At 48.5% G+C, this 14,901-nt stretch overlaps 1 protein-coding gene across 10 annotated transcripts in view; it reads left to right on the top strand.

The window, feature by feature from the left end:
• The window catches only part of cdk5rap2 (CDK5 regulatory subunit associated protein 2), a 32,777-nt gene extending 18,233 nt beyond the window's left edge, over positions 1-14,544 (top strand). For 5 of the 10 annotated variants that reach the window (XM_027282207.1, XM_027282210.1, XM_019278391.2 and 2 more), the window contains exons 25-50: positions 881-1,021; positions 1,115-1,218; positions 1,330-1,473; positions 1,996-2,097; positions 2,181-2,368; positions 2,444-2,759; positions 2,844-4,407; positions 4,525-4,626; positions 5,068-5,216; positions 6,690-7,081; positions 7,169-7,401; positions 7,608-7,659; positions 9,151-9,326; positions 9,948-10,268; positions 10,430-10,555; positions 10,630-10,746; positions 10,848-11,037; positions 12,076-12,197; positions 12,314-12,529; positions 12,630-12,719; positions 12,841-13,103; positions 13,181-13,330; positions 13,410-13,554; positions 13,647-13,693; positions 13,807-13,861; positions 14,423-14,544. In XM_027282207.1, coding sequence (XP_027138008.1) covers positions 881-1,021; positions 1,115-1,218; positions 1,330-1,473; positions 1,996-2,097; positions 2,181-2,368; positions 2,444-2,759; positions 2,844-4,407; positions 4,525-4,626; positions 5,068-5,216; positions 6,690-7,081; positions 7,169-7,401; positions 7,608-7,659; positions 9,151-9,326; positions 9,948-10,268; positions 10,430-10,555; positions 10,630-10,746; positions 10,848-11,037; positions 12,076-12,197; positions 12,314-12,529; positions 12,630-12,719; positions 12,841-13,103; positions 13,181-13,330; positions 13,410-13,554; positions 13,647-13,693; positions 13,807-13,861; positions 14,423-14,541 — 5,624 coding nt within the window. In that variant the 3' untranslated portion in view covers positions 14,542-14,544. The remainder of the gene's footprint in view (positions 1-880; positions 1,022-1,114; positions 1,219-1,329; positions 1,474-1,995; positions 2,098-2,180; positions 2,369-2,443; positions 2,760-2,843; positions 4,408-4,524; positions 4,627-5,067; positions 5,217-6,689; positions 7,082-7,168; positions 7,402-7,607; positions 7,660-9,150; positions 9,327-9,947; positions 10,269-10,429; positions 10,556-10,629; positions 10,747-10,847; positions 11,038-12,075; positions 12,198-12,313; positions 12,530-12,629; positions 12,720-12,840; positions 13,104-13,180; positions 13,331-13,409; positions 13,555-13,646; positions 13,694-13,806; positions 13,862-14,422) is intronic. The other 5 variants (XM_027282209.1, XM_027282211.1, XM_027282208.1 and 2 more) reach the window with 5 other exon arrangements.
• Positions 14,545-14,901: the final 357 nt, after the last annotated feature.

Below are 14,901 nucleotides of genomic sequence, written 5' to 3'. Positions count from 1 at the left end.
CTTTATTGATAGTACAGCTGACGATAGACAGGAAGCAGGGGGCAGAGAGAGGGGGAGTGACACGCAGTAAATTAGCCGTCCGATGCGGGATTCGACCGGGTCCAGCTGCAGCGAGGACTATAGCCTCCACACACGGGGCGGCTGCTTAACCTACTACGCTACCAACCACCCCACCACATCTATTTTTAAGATTTTTGTTTTTCTTTATTGATAGTACAGCTGAAGATAGACAGGAAGCAGGGGGCAGAGAGAGGGGGAGTGACACGCAGTAAATTAGCCGTCTGATGCGGGATTCGAACCAGGCCAGCTGCAGCGAGGACTGTAGCCTCCACACATGGGGCGGCCGCTTAACCCACTACGCTACCGACCGCCCAGTGTCTTATAAACTATTTTTTAACCGGTTGTGTACTGTTTATCAAAGCTAAATAACGAGGTAAAGTGAAGTGTTTCCATCCTCAGATGCCAAACTTCTCTTTACACACCAGCTGTTTTTTTAAGTTACACCTTTTAATTGACTTCATTTATTATTTTATTTAAAAAATGTCTTTCTCAAAAAAGAATATTTCCTGGTTTAAATTCATAAAGCAAAAATGCACAGTATAATTATGCATTGTTTGGTATTTGTGCCAGTTATTAGTTTGTTATCAAACGACCTCTTTTCAGAGCTGCATGACATCCTTTGTGAACTCTCGTGGCTGATCTATACACACGTGATGTCAATGTTTTTATAGTTTCTAGAAATATAACCACTGATCATTGTGACCTATTTCACATAAAGTCACACAAAGACTTGACCTTTAATGATGCAGCGTGTGAGTCAATGTTAAGTTCACATTTACTTACGCAGAAATGTGCCCTCTGTGTGTGTGTGTGTGTTCAGGGATGGACCTGATTGATCCTAAAGAACTGGAGAGCATGAGACATCAGCTGGAAGACGCGCAGCGCTGGAACACCTCTCTGCAGGCTCGCCTGGGAGCCATACAGAACCGCGGCGGAGGCGTTGGCGGGGCAAACGATGGCGGTAAGACGAGGAAAAATGAAACGTTTGATGTTTTATTCCAGAGTTTTTGTTAGACGGGAGTCTTTTGTTACATGTGACTTGAATGTTTTTCAGGTGACACTTTGAGTTTCATCGGAGATCAGACTTCCTACATGAGCATCTGTGTGGGAGAGGGCCAGGATGACAGCTTGTCTCTGCTCTCGACACAAGAGCAGAAGGTGAATAATATGTTTGAATAAAAGTATTTGATGATTATAACTTTTAAATGTCGCCATATGTGGGGTAGAAAATCATGCAGACGGATAAAAATAAGTGCTTCTGGGTCTCAGGTGCTGGAGCTGCAGGATTGCGTCGGCAGACTGCAGACTTTAAACAATGAGCTACAGAACCGGCTGTCACTGTTGGGGAAATCAGAGCAGGACGCTTACGACAAGGAGGACAAAGACGTGGCCAGCGGTAGCCCCTGGAAACAGGTTAGAAGCCCCAAAAAGGTCTGCTGCAATCAGAAGTTGTACTTGAAGCTGAGGCGTCAGAGTTCCTAAACCTCTCTGTACACGTTTGTCCACACTTAGCAAATACCTGACAAGTCATGTCTGAGTCATTGTCTTAACATCCACCTGTATTAGCTCCTTTCTGACCTTTTTGAACCTACACCTTTTTAACCTTTGCTCCGTCCAGCCTGTTACTAATGTCTCTTTACTCCGTATGTCTTATTTCTCTAACAAGTGTTTCCTGTCTGTAGTAGCAGTTACCTTACTCTCCTTCACCTTTTTCCTAATCAGTCCCTGTGTTTTTTGTTTTTGTTTCTTCTTCTTATCTCCGTGTCCCCACGAAATGGTCTCTCTCTCTCTCTCTCTCTCTCTCCGCCACGCCACATTAGACACGTCATACCATTCTGCTGTTGCTGTGCAGTGTTTTCTGGATTCTGTTCCCTCATTAAGTTTTCTTTTACTGAGCCATGTGTGTCACACTCGCCTCCCATACCATTACTCTAGCAGCTCGAGAAGACGCAGGAGATGCGGCCTTTGCTTCACGGTAAGAGGGCGCATCACTCCGGTCAGGACAAAGAAAGTCAGACGGACATCAAAATAGGACAGGTGTGAAAATAAATGATTCTTTATTGTATTTTGGAGAGCTTAGTTTTTCATGTAACTTCACCTCTGAACTATCCATTTTTTAGATGTTGTCTGGAAAGCTGTTTGTTGATGCGAGCATGGACAGTGGCCTTTCAAGTAGTGGAGAGCATGCTCAGTCTGGCAGCAACAGCTTGGACACTGTAGAAAAAGATTCTAGGGAGAGGAACCCGGATGTAACAGCGCTTAAATCTCTGCTGACTGATTTTGAGGCCACATCGTTCTCGCAGCTTAGGTGGGTATTTTTCTTCTTTATTTTTACTCCAAAGTTTCCACAACACTGAACTAATAAAACGTCCTTTTATTGCAGAGAGGCGCTGCACAGACTTAGATCAGAAAACGCAGAGCTGCGGGGTCTCCTTAAAGAACAAAAATCTACCGAGTATAAAGAGAAAGAGAGCACGGACGCCTCGGGGAACAGCAGTGATGGACAGGCCGAACTGAGAAAGAGTGTGGAGGCGCTGCAGGCCGAGACAGAAGATCACTCTAAGGTTATCGGTCCGTCAAAAGAGGCGTCGGATGGGCAGAACCCTGTCACCACCGAGCTAATTATCAGCGCCAAAGGGGAGAGGGAGAGTCCACAGTCACACGGCAAGAGTGCAACATGGCATGTCTCAAGGCATGGGGTGAGTTTTAGGGTAAAGAAACATCACACAGCTTCCTGCACCAAGTCCAGAGTTTTTAATATGTTCCATTTGTTTTATTTAAAGGCTGGTGTCAGATCTCGCCTCCCGGTCCCCGTGAGGCTGAGGGTGGAGGCGAGCAGCAGCAGCAGCAGGCAGTCTGTGAGCTCCGATCATCTGAATGCCGGCGCACTTCAGAACCCGTCCTCGGACGATGTCCACGGGTCTGACCAGCAGCTGCACACGGACTCCGACTCCCCCTTGTCACCCCAGCACAGCACTTCCCCGTCTTCCACACTCAGACATGCACATCGTAGCAGGAGTCCAGTCGGGTCGGACAAGGACTCTGAAGACAGAACACTGGATCACACCCAGGCCGACTCTGCTCTTTACACCCAGCTGGAGCTTCTTCACCAGGAGTGTCAGGAGAAAGAGGGCCTGATCAACAAGCTGAGCGAGCAGCTAGCCGATTGGGAAGAGCTCCACGCTCAGCTCCAGGAGAAGGATCGGCTCAATCGCCAGTACGTGGAGGCCTTACAGGCTGCCGAATCCACCATCGCTTACCTGACCGCCTGCAGCCTGGACAGCCAGGGCGGATTTGGGTCGCACACCAGTTTGAGCGCAGTTCCAGGCTCCGGGGGTTCAGACACTGTCCTCCACAGCAGATGCCTGGAGCTTCAAAAAGCCCTACAGGAGAAGGAGGAGCTCAACCACCAGCTCATAGAGCTTCTAAGCGTGGCGGGGAAAGCGATCACCTCCTCTGACAGCGAAGCAAAGAATCCACAAACCAGCGATCTGTGTTCGAAGATAGAGACGGCCTTGCAGCAGCAGCAGGTGAACGCGTCCTCCGATAGTCAAAGCCCAAGAGATGGAAGCGCAGAGGACGCGATGCAGGAGTTGCAACGACACGCAGACTCTTTGCAGGAGGCGCTATGGGAGCAGAATAGGATTAATGCTGAGCTGCAGGAAAGACTGAGAGCCATAGATGCTGCTGCTGCTGAATGTGACCACAACAGTAACAGTGCTGACCAGAATGGTGAACTTTCGAGGGAGACATCAGCAGAATCACTGAAGGAAAAGGAGTCAAAGGAACGCCAAAGTTCTGAAGATGTCAGCTTAAATCAGGAGATGTCCAAAGTTCTGCTGAACTGTCTCAGTGCAGCAGAGTCTGCCGTTGCCTCTCTAGCAGAACACTGCACAAATACAAGCTCCTTCGCTCCCGGTAGATCATCTCAAACCAACTCTGACCTGCAGATGAACCTAGACAAACTTCAGAGAGCTCTGCAGGAGAGGAAGGACCTGGAAGAACCAACGGAGCACGCCGACAAATCCGGCAGAAATCAATCCGCCGCTACAAAGGGACAACTACGCCAAGAGCTCCATAACAACCTCTGCCGCCTCTACAAGGCCTTCAGCGATCACTGTCGGAGAATATCCGAACTCCAGGCTTCCGTACATGATGACAGGGGCCGTAGAGAGGAGAGCAAGGACCACAGGACGATGCAGGATGTCAAGGGATTACCGCCGAGCGTTCAGGTCCAACTGGAGACTCTGCATAAGGCGCTGAGGGAGAAGAAGAAAGCATGCAAGAGCCTGGAGGAGCAACTGGCCACCGCTCTCACCAACACGTCTCCTGAAACTGCACGGAAAGGTAAGACGCTGAGCCGTTGTGTGCACGATTTGTAATTGATCAGGATGACCGTTAAGGAGAGAGAGACTCTGTGAAATGATTCCTTCCTAACCAAACATATATTGCCTCCAATGCCAGCTCTGGAGCAGGATGACAAAGGCGTGCAGGTGGATTTGCAGGACCTGGGTTACGAAACCAGTGGCAAGAGTGAGAACGATAGGGAAGAGAGCAGTAGCACAGGTAGACGGCTTTTCGAGACGGACACTGCATGTCTGTCTGCTGAGTGGACACTAATCTCACACATGGAAAGATTCTCTCTATATGTCTGCATGAGGAGTGAGCGAGGGCAACTGTAACACACTGTCTCTCACCTGGAGAAATGTTTTCTCTTTGGGTCTCATCACTTCACACTGTCTACTGATTTTTAATTTGGTATTTCTCTGCACCATTCCCAAATTCGAACGGGCTGTCAATATTTTTCACATTGACGAAATTCTTGCATGTTTCCGCTCTGAAGTTTGGGAATGTCTTTTTTTTCCGAGCACTCATTAACCTTTCACTTTGATTTCTCGTCTTATTTCAGTCCAGCTTGTATCTCACTTGATTTCTTTCCTCACTATCTGTCGTAACGTTTTCCCCCGTCATCTGCCTGATCGTGTCCGTGTCCCTTTCTGTCGCCAGATCTAGAGGTTGGTGTGAAACCAAGCTGCAGCGCCTCTAGCTTGCCTTCCCTGCTGAAACACGAGCAGGCCACATTCTCCTCCACTGAAAACCTGGACTCCACCTCCAGCACCCCGTACCCTAGTTCCCCGGCGCTCAGCTCGGCCAAGGTATGCGACCCGCTCTCCGAACTCTTCCTGTCAACAAATGTTACTAGGCACAACAAATGTGCATGTGGTAAGAAAGAGAGATGCTCTATTTAAAGAGCTCGGAGGGAGGTGTCGACTTTTTCTTTTTTAAACTTTCCAAATAAGAAATGCATCAAACCACATGTCTGCTCTGACATGTCCAGCTGACCGGCATACTGCCTACATTAGCAGCTGAGTGTTACTTCCAAAGCAGAGGAACACATCATTAATTAATAACATTAGTTTGTAGTTCAGGATGAGCACGTCCACTGTGTAGTATTTCCCCACCGCCCTGGATGCCACGAGTATGTGAGAGTTACACACAGCTCTGCTCTTCATTGTATCTGAGGACGTTTAAATTGTCTGTGAAGGTTCTCGGTCTTTCTTTGAGGAGGTTAATTCTGCGGTGACTGAACTTTGTCATAGATCCGGAGAAGACGTTTAGCCTCTGTTGTGGAAATTTTCTGCTGCTGGTGAACAATGAAATAGAGACTTCTGCCAGCCGACAAGGTTTTTATTTTCTTTGCAAAGAAAAGGTCAGTTCAACACGCGAGCGGTGAAAGGTGGAGAAAAGACCCCGAATATGGGGACACCTAGATATTTATACCTGAGGGGCGACTCCTTTCACATCCCTTTGTCTGCTCAAGGACACGCCCCTTCATTGGCGCTTTACACCTGAAGTATCCTGCGGGATCTTGTATTTAGGTGCAAAGTTGAGTCTAGGCATCACAATTTCCAAAGACAAAAGGAGCTGGTGTCCTATGTGAAGAAAGGGGGGAGGTTGTGCGTCTCCAGTGATTGAATCAAATCAGAACTGAAGAAGCTTCTTGGACAAGAGGCGACGCGTCTTCACGGATCCAGTTGGCCCAGAATTAAATTTCTTGAACTTAAAATTGGATTACATTTTTCCTAGAGTCACTGGTTAGTCCTAATCTTTTCCTTTTGCTGCGTTAAAGTGAAAAAAAATAAAAGTGAGCTAAGCAGCCAGATGAGGTTGTGTTGGATCAAAATAACAGCTGTAAACATGTTTCTTGTTATTCTGCGGCTAATAAGCTCGGCACTGCAATAATAAATAATAATAATTATTATTATTGTAATAATAATAATAATAAACAGTGCTGTTTAGTTATTTCTCCCTTTAATGGTTCTCATTTCAAAACTATTCAACTAGAAACATTAAAAACAATCAGCCAAGGACCTTAAGTTTAGCTGAATTGGCTTCAGCTGTTTAAATTTGCCAAAAATCAGTTTAGCTGAATTGGCTTCAGCTGTTTAAATTTGCCAAAAATCTCAGTCACTGGCTGGAACTGTGATGTTTTTGTCTGCCTGTGTGAAATCAATGAACCGTTTTTCAGAATTCAGTTCGGTTTCGTCAATTTGCCGATTTAAGCAACCCTAGAATATCAGGAGAAACCGATATTTGAACGTTATTAACCGTCTCCTGTCTGTTTTCAGGTCAGTCTGAAAAGCCTGCAGGCCTACGACGAGTACGGCGTTTCCGAGGACCCCCTTCAGCTTCAGGGACAAGTCAGAGAGCTGAAGGTCCAGCTGGAGAACCAGACCAAGCTCATCCTCCAAATGCAAAGTCTCCTGCGCAGGAACTCTCTCTCCAGCGAGTTAGTTGCCAGCGTCTCCGATCCGTCACTCGGCAGGGATCAAGAGGGGGCGCAGAGAGATGACCACAGCCAGGATAGGAGCTACAGAAGTGGACAGCCGAGGGAGAAAAAGGAGGCGACGAAGGAGAAAACCAGCTGTCTGAACACGGAACTGGAAAGAGAGAGGTCGCTGAACAGAAGCATGAGCGATCAGCTGCAGCAGACACGCAGCCAATCCACATCACCTGCAAGGTCAACAGCCTCTCAGAGCATTATCGATGTTACACTGAGTCATTCTGACATCCTGACTCATGTTTACTTCCTCTGTCCTCTCCGCAGACTGGACTCTCTGGTGCAGTCCCAAGCCAGGGAGCTGTCACAACTGAGGCAGCAGATCAAGGAGAGCCGCAGGCTGGGAGGCCTGCAGCGTCGGCAGCTGGAGGAGCTGAACAGAGCCTTCAAGGAGCTGCTGCAGGCCAGCGAAGTGGACTACTACATGGGGGAGGTGGTGAAAGAGCAGCTGGACAAGAGCCTGGGCATTCTGGACCGGCTGGAGGGACGTTTGGACAAAGGTAGCCGCTCGTTTATTTTATATAATTTGATTCATGATGAAGAATGAAGTCTGATTTAATGCTTCAACACTACAGACTTAGTTTTAAATAGCAGACAAACAGCAGTCTCTGTGTTTTCACGAAGAGACACAGAAACACAGAGCAGTCACTCGTAACTGATTTTTACCGACGTGTCCTTGACAGCATCTTCTCTCTCTGTCTGCCAGGAGACTCTCATCCGGATAACGAGGACGTGGCGGCTCTGGAACTGTCTCGCAGGTACAGTCTTCAAACTCCACGCTCACCGCACTCACTTATCGTCAAATGTCTCAAACCGTTAACACTCCCAATCATCCAATCCATTTTAATATTAGGTTACTCGTCCCTGTATTATAATGACACGGTTAAAGGAATAGTTTGGGGCAGAATGGTTATTTGCTTTCTGGCGGAGAGTTTGATGAGAAGATTGAAACCACCGTCATGTCTGTCCTGTAATAACGCTGCAGCCAGCGGCCGCAGAGGGAAACGGTTAGCCCGGGTTTTTAAACTGGGAGCTGAGCCAGGCTAGCTGTTTCCATCCGTTCCCAGTCTTTGTGCTAAGCTAAGCTGCAGCTTTGTGTTTCGCACACAGACATGAGAGCCGCATCAGTCGTCTCATGAGTAAACTATTCCTTTACGATGCTCGTATTGGTCTAAAGACGTTCATATTTCTGTAACGCTGCACTGAGGTGATGATCTCGTCATCAGTTAGTTCATCAACGCTGTGAACATTTCACTAGTTTCCGAGGTGCTCTGTGCCGTATTTTCAGATCATATCGTACGAGTTCTTGTTCGAGGTCTGAGGGTCGTCGGCCGAGCTCTCTGTTTGTCTCCTGACCCCTTTAAAGACCCCCCCTCTCACCTCCCACCCAGACGGTCGCCTCCTGACCCCCGGGCGCTTCGTGTTTTGTTGCTTTTTTTTTGAACAGCATCATGCTTGTTGACCTAATTATTACCATGACGACCAAAACATTGAGGTTACGTCGCCCCCTTTAACTGGGTCACATGTCACGTCACATGTTCATCCATCCAGATTATCCGGGTTATTATTAAATTAGTGAGTTTAGCATAAAACACAAAGATTCAGTTCAATCCTCGTGGAAATCTGGAATGTTTTCAACATTTTTAATGATCAGAGAACTCCCAAGTTTTCCCTCATGTTTGATTCGTAGCATCTGTGATACTGAAACTAGTTTTATTCAGATGTATGTAACGCTCGTCCGTATTATCGCCGGGCAGCTTTGGGGAGCTTCAGCAGGAATCGCCTCTGTCCTATGAGGAGAGCATGCGAGATCCTCCCGACAGCACGGCTCTAATCCAGCAGGAGTTAGATAATCTGCGTCTGGAGCTGGAGGCCGAGAGAGAGCTGCTGCAGCAGCACGTCAGCCTCCTCGTCCAGCAAAACCTCAACCTGGCCGAATGCACCAGGGAGCAGCTGGACCTGTGAGTGGGTTTCGATCCGGACGAGACAGCATGACGTTTGCCGTGAACTCTGTTTCATATTTTCCAGCCTGTGTGTGTTTCTGCTGCAGATCATCTGGTCGGGGAACAGATTTTTCTTGACATCTACAGTCGTGTCTTCTTTTTTTTGGGGTGCTGTTTCCTCGACTTATCTTTCCCGTTTGACTTTGTAACACCCAGCGAGACGACGCGATGGATAAAAATCCAGCTGTCTGCACCTCTGGGAGGCCAAAGTGTTCAAGTATTAACTTCCTCCTCTTCCTCTCCAAGGTTGGCTAAAGAGCTACAGGAGAAGAACCGCGTGATCCAGAGCCTGCAGAGCCAGCTGAGAGGCCAAACTCCCAGCAGCCACCACAGCTCTCACTCCGACCTGTGCCACTTGGACAGGACCTCCTCCTCCTCCTGCTACAGCAGCCCGACCACGCCGGGCGTGAGCGGAGCCCGCGGTAAGCACAAAGATACGACACGCAGATTCCAAATTAGTCCTAACGATGGAATTTATTAGTGATTGGCTGCGAAAGTCAAATTATAGTCTTGAGTGTCACAGACGGAGATTAACAGTTTCCTGCATTAAAAATTCATATTTCGGTGCCGTATCATCGAGCCCTCGTCCACGCGGGCCCCCGGCCAGACTCGTCGCTGCCTGTAATGGCACTTATTTTCCACTCAGATCCATTCTGTTGCAGCGAGGCGTCCCGCGGGGACAAAGCGCGCCGGCCAAGGGCAGAGCGGGTGTCCCGTTTCAGTCCACCTCCACTTAAAGCTGCATTATTCAGTGGCACCTATCCGGTTCAATCTTCAAATTGTGTTTCCCCGGGGAAAAGAGACAGTGAGGGCTTTTTTTACGGAGACAAGTGAAGCGTGCGGATACGTGAGAGGACCTGCAGAGGGGCCCCGAGGACCCGAACTCACCGACACATCACTGTGCAGTCGCAGACGCTCTACCTGTTCGACTCTTTCACACAGCAGAGAGGATACCGTTACTACGAGGGACTGAACAGACCATTCACACAGAAATGTTTAATATCGACATTGATCTTTTCATCTGTCGTTGCCTCCCCCGTTAGGCCAGCGACACCCCGCTGATTGGACGGGAGCTGCAGTCCCTCCCGTGGGAGGAGCTCAGGAGGAAGGCAGACTGCACGGCCTGCAGAGGGAGAACGGCCGACTGCAGGAGCAGCTGAGGTGCAGCGAGGAGCTCAACAACACCCTGCGCAGCGAACTGGACCTGCATCGCTCCATCATGGCCCAGACCAGCTCCCACCACCAGGAACAGGATCACGGACACGACCAGGACGGGTCAGGACCTCAGACGGACGCGAGTAAACCGGACGGAGACGCCGGCTCGCAGACGGACGCTGGCGAGCAGCCACGGACGATGAATTCAGGTAAATGTGCGGCAAAGGAAGGTTTGTCATCGTGTTACTGTGGTTTGACGATGCACCGAGGCCTCTGCTGCTTAGATTTGAGAGATTCCTGTGTAATCTGTGTCTTGTTTTTGTAGAAGTGCGGCCTTTAACGAAGCTTGTTTGCGTGCGTGTTTCATTAGACTTGCTGGGAGAACATCTCCAGGAGATCCGAGCTCTGCGGCAGCGCTTGGAGGAGAGCATCCGCACCAACGACCGTCTCAGGGAGCAGCTGGAGAAGAGACTCGCCGAGGTGGAGAAAGACCCAGGTACCGTCTCTCTCTCAATGCCAGCGTGTCTCACACTGTTACTCGTTGGATCTGACGATGCCGCCTGTGTTCAGCAGCCACCAACATCTTCATCCACGGCAACGAGGAGCAGGGTCAGCTGGCCAACGAGGTGCGCTTCCTCTGGGGACAGAACCAAACCCTGAAGGAGCAGCTCAACATGGGCTCCAGAGGTAAAGCTCATAAGCTACAAGCTTCTATAATCAGAAACACACACACAGCCTTTCAGATGATATCTTTCCAGATAACTCACAGACTGTTTTATTGCCTCCAGACAAGCAGAAAGAGAACGAGAAGCTCCGGGAGACTCTGGCCAGGCGGACGGCCAAACTGGAGCAGAGCCGGAAGGAGTGCGAAGCTCTGAGGCAGGAAAACAGCCGACTGCAGGAGAGGCTGGAGCACAGCAGCCAGGAGAAGACCCAGCTGCAGGATACACTGCACTACAGCAAGGAGGAGCTGCACAGGTACACACACACACACTGCACTACAGCAAGGAGGAGCTGCACAGGTACACACACACACACACACACACACACACACACACACACACACTGCATGCAACCTGAAACTACACAAGGCTGCTAATGACTTTTCTAAAGAGTCATTACTATTATCATCATTCCATACTATTTGTACAACTCAGGAACATGATAGTCGATCATTTGTAGGCGGATCCATGAACACACACACACACACACACACACACACACACACACACACACACACACACACACACACGCATGCATCCCTTCGTACCATAATGATGGTACCCGACCTCTTGCCCCGGATCCTCCTGACACAGCTGAATGAGGCCGACACTCGAAACCTGCAGTCAAGTGTCAGATCGCTTCTCCTCTCCCTTTCCTACCTCGTCTCCTGAGTGTGTGTGTGTGTGTGTGTGTGTGTGTGTGAGTGTGTGTGTGTGTGTACTGTTTAAAGGAGGAGCAGATTGATTTGAAACTTTATTTTCAGTTCATTAAAACATAAATATTTATATTTTTTTATTACTGTAAACTAAAAACTAAACTTAATGAGAGCTTGGCTTTAGTTTGTGCATTGTACTGTGACGTGTATATGATTATATATATAATTTAATATTTAGTGCGTCTGCTTTAAACTCTTCAGATTACAGAAGGTAAAATACAAAAGGAAAAATTGGGGCAAAGCAGAAGTGAGCTGCTGATTATGATTTATTCAGATTCATTCTTTATGCAGTGATGGTTTGATCAGGGCGTCTGATCAGGCAGCTTCATCATCTTCCCACTGCTCCATCAAATGGATCCGTCTACGTAACGTCAGAGGTCAGGCAGGAAATAATCAAATGAATTCAGGAGCGGAGAATTGCCACGGCTGAATTTTGTTCCCGTTTCCAGACCGTGCTTAACACAGTCTGACACTGAGCCCAGGATATCACGACAAATGTTTTTGTGTGTTGTAAATCGTTTTGATAATTAAACTTGCTGTGTGTGTGTGTGTGTGTGTGTGTGTGTGTGTGTTTCCAGGCTGCAGTGTGAGGTGCAGCTGCAGCGGCAGCAGCTGTCGGACTCCCAGCATGTCCTGCAGTCGCTGCGGGTGGAGCTGCAGGTCTACGAAAAGATGAAGACCGAAACTCAGAAACACGACGGTACGACAAGTTTTAAAAAAAAATTTTATTGTTTAGTTTTTAAAAAATAATAAAGTGAGATGAAACCCTTTCACCTGCATTAAAGTATTTTCCCTCTCCTTCGTCGTTCCTCTCAGCAGAGTCCAGTGAAGCGACCCAGGGGCCCGTCCCCGTCCCGTCCTCCAGCTCGGTGGACCTGAGCGAGCTGCTGCTGGAGATCAGACACCTGAGGCTGCAGCTGGAGAGGAGCATCCAGACCAACACGGCCCTGCGGCAGAGGCTGGAGGAGCAGCTGCTCAGAGGACCCAACCGCTCTGAAACCATCAACATCAACTACCTGCTGTCCTCACCGGGTAAACACGCCAAACACACGCTAATAACCTGTGACACACACACACACACACACACACGAACCTGCCAGGTCATGTGAGTGTTTGTTTGATTTGTCTTTAGATGAAGGAGGCAGGTCACCGGGCCGTGAAGGCAGTGATGCTGTCAGGCACTCGTTTCAGAGTCACAACGAATACACCAGCGTCCGGCACGGTGAGAAAACAGCATCAGCTGCTCGTATTCTCTGATAAATAGTTTATTAATAGAAGTTCTGCTAGTCGTCATCCAGCTTTGTGCATTTAAACATCCGGACATGCTTTTTAAATCTTTTCAGAAGAGAAGCGTCGCGTTCACTCGGAGGTGGACGGAGGCTCGATCAGCAGCAGCTCCGGCGACAGCGTCCCCGGCGCTCCCTCCCGCCTGGTGCCGGGCCACCGCATGTGGGCGAACCGCAACGGCCGCCACATTCTGGGCCTGATCGAGGACCACAACGCCCTGCGGAAGCAGATCTCGGAGGGCCGGAAGCTGTCGCGCAGCATGGACGCGCAACTGCAGGAGTGTCTGCAAACATTCAGACAGCAGGGCCACGACAACAAGGTAACGACGAACCGTCACGTTTGTGCGATGCGCTGATTGATGACGTGAAACTGAAGCTTCAACATCGATCTTCACAGGCAGCGGAGCAGCAGCATCTGAAGAGTTTGTCCGGGAACGTGAGCAACATGCAGCACGTGCTGGAGGAGGCCGGGCGACTGCTCAAACTGGTGTGGAGAGTGTCTTTGCCGGCCGGGAGCACAGGAGGGGACGGCGGCAACAACCAGCAGGTGGACGTCCACAAACTTTACTGCATCTAATCAATCCAATTAAATATCTACGGAAACTTGATTTTTTTTCTATCGTCAGTTTCAGGACGAGCTGCTGAAGAACGAGATATCCAGACTGAAGAGCAGACTGTCGCAGCAGGAGAGGATGCTGAACGGAGCCGTCAAACGCCTGCGAACGACCAACCAGCTCAAAGAGGGGATGGAGAGAGTCATCATCGACCAGCGTAAGATCATCGACTTACTTCCAGTTTATGTTGAAACAAACTTCTCTGATATGATAAATAAATCTGCTTTTTTGTTGTTGTCCCACATCCAGTGTATCTTACCCACGGAGTGTTGAAGAAAGCCAGGGGGAATTTAGAGGTGAGTTCACCACAAAGAAACAAAGTCACGTTATAAAATGTCAAACTAACGTCCGTGTCCTCAGTCACTCACTCTTCTTTTCCTTCTCGTCCTCTCTGTGAAATAACAAATAGACAAATTACTGTACCCTGTTCGGCCTGAAAGGTCCGTCTGGAACTCCAGACGAAGGTCAGTGCGCTTGACGTGCGGGCTTTGAGATCTGATGCATGAGATTCACGAGACCGTCTAATGCATGACGCAAATATGAACGTATCATGAGAGACTCAGAGCTGCCAGTTTATTGGGTTTTGTCAAGTTTCGCTGACCGTAACCTGATAAACTGGAAATGTATCACATCGTGTTTGAGTGCTCTGCATTCATGAAGCATGAGAAGACTTTTCATCTTTAAAGGAACGTTTAGGGAAATACGCTCATGGAAATAAGGGGAAACGGCTCGCCCGGCTCTGTCCAAGTGTAAAAAAGGTTTATGGGGATTCTTCACTGGTTTCCTGGCAACGTCATGGTGACAAGAATCCATGAAAGCAAACCCGAACTCCCTTTTTACACTAAGACAGACTTGCTGTCTCCCCTTGTATTTACTCTTGGTAAGAAAGCAATGAAGCTTGTTTCCCAAAACGTTGAACTATTCCTTTTAAACAAGATGCCGCGTGCATGTGTCTGCAGGCTGCATGTTGAAGATGTGAAGCGATGGTTGGTGTTTGACGCACGTCGTCATCTTTTGTGTTGCAGGAGGTCCCAGTCAATGGCCAGTAGGGGGCGCCGCAGAGCCCGAGCAGCCCGCGGGCAGCAGACGCTCTGAATCCTCGGAGGATCGCCACAGCGACGCCTCGTTACACTGCAGCTACTAAAAACAGCTGCTGCACTGCTTTTTGATAATGTAGCTACCTAATTAATTAATCTTCATCGGGCCTTATCCTGCTGTAAAACCGTCACCTTATTCTCATATCGCAGCCTTTTGTACTACGATTGCACATGACCTGCCTGTCTTTGATTTATTTTAGGTACTGAAGTTGTAAAAGTTTTTTTTTTTTTTTTTTAAAGATAATGCCTTTGTAAATAATTCCCGCTTTTTAAATATTGTTCCTTTTATATGATGCGTATAAGAAGATGAAAATGTATTTTATTACTGACTGTTTTGGTTTCATCCGTCGGTTTATGTACAGGGTGTTCGAGGAATTATGTGCAAACGCAGTAAAGAAATGAATGAT

The sequence above is a fragment of the Larimichthys crocea genome, chromosome IX, assembly GCF_000972845.2.
Source record: "Larimichthys crocea isolate SSNF chromosome IX, L_crocea_2.0, whole genome shotgun sequence".
NCBI lineage: Eukaryota > Metazoa > Chordata > Actinopteri > Sciaenidae > Larimichthys > Larimichthys crocea.
The sequence above is the reverse complement of the archived record's forward strand: the minus strand, read 5'-3'. Positions and strand labels throughout refer to the sequence as shown.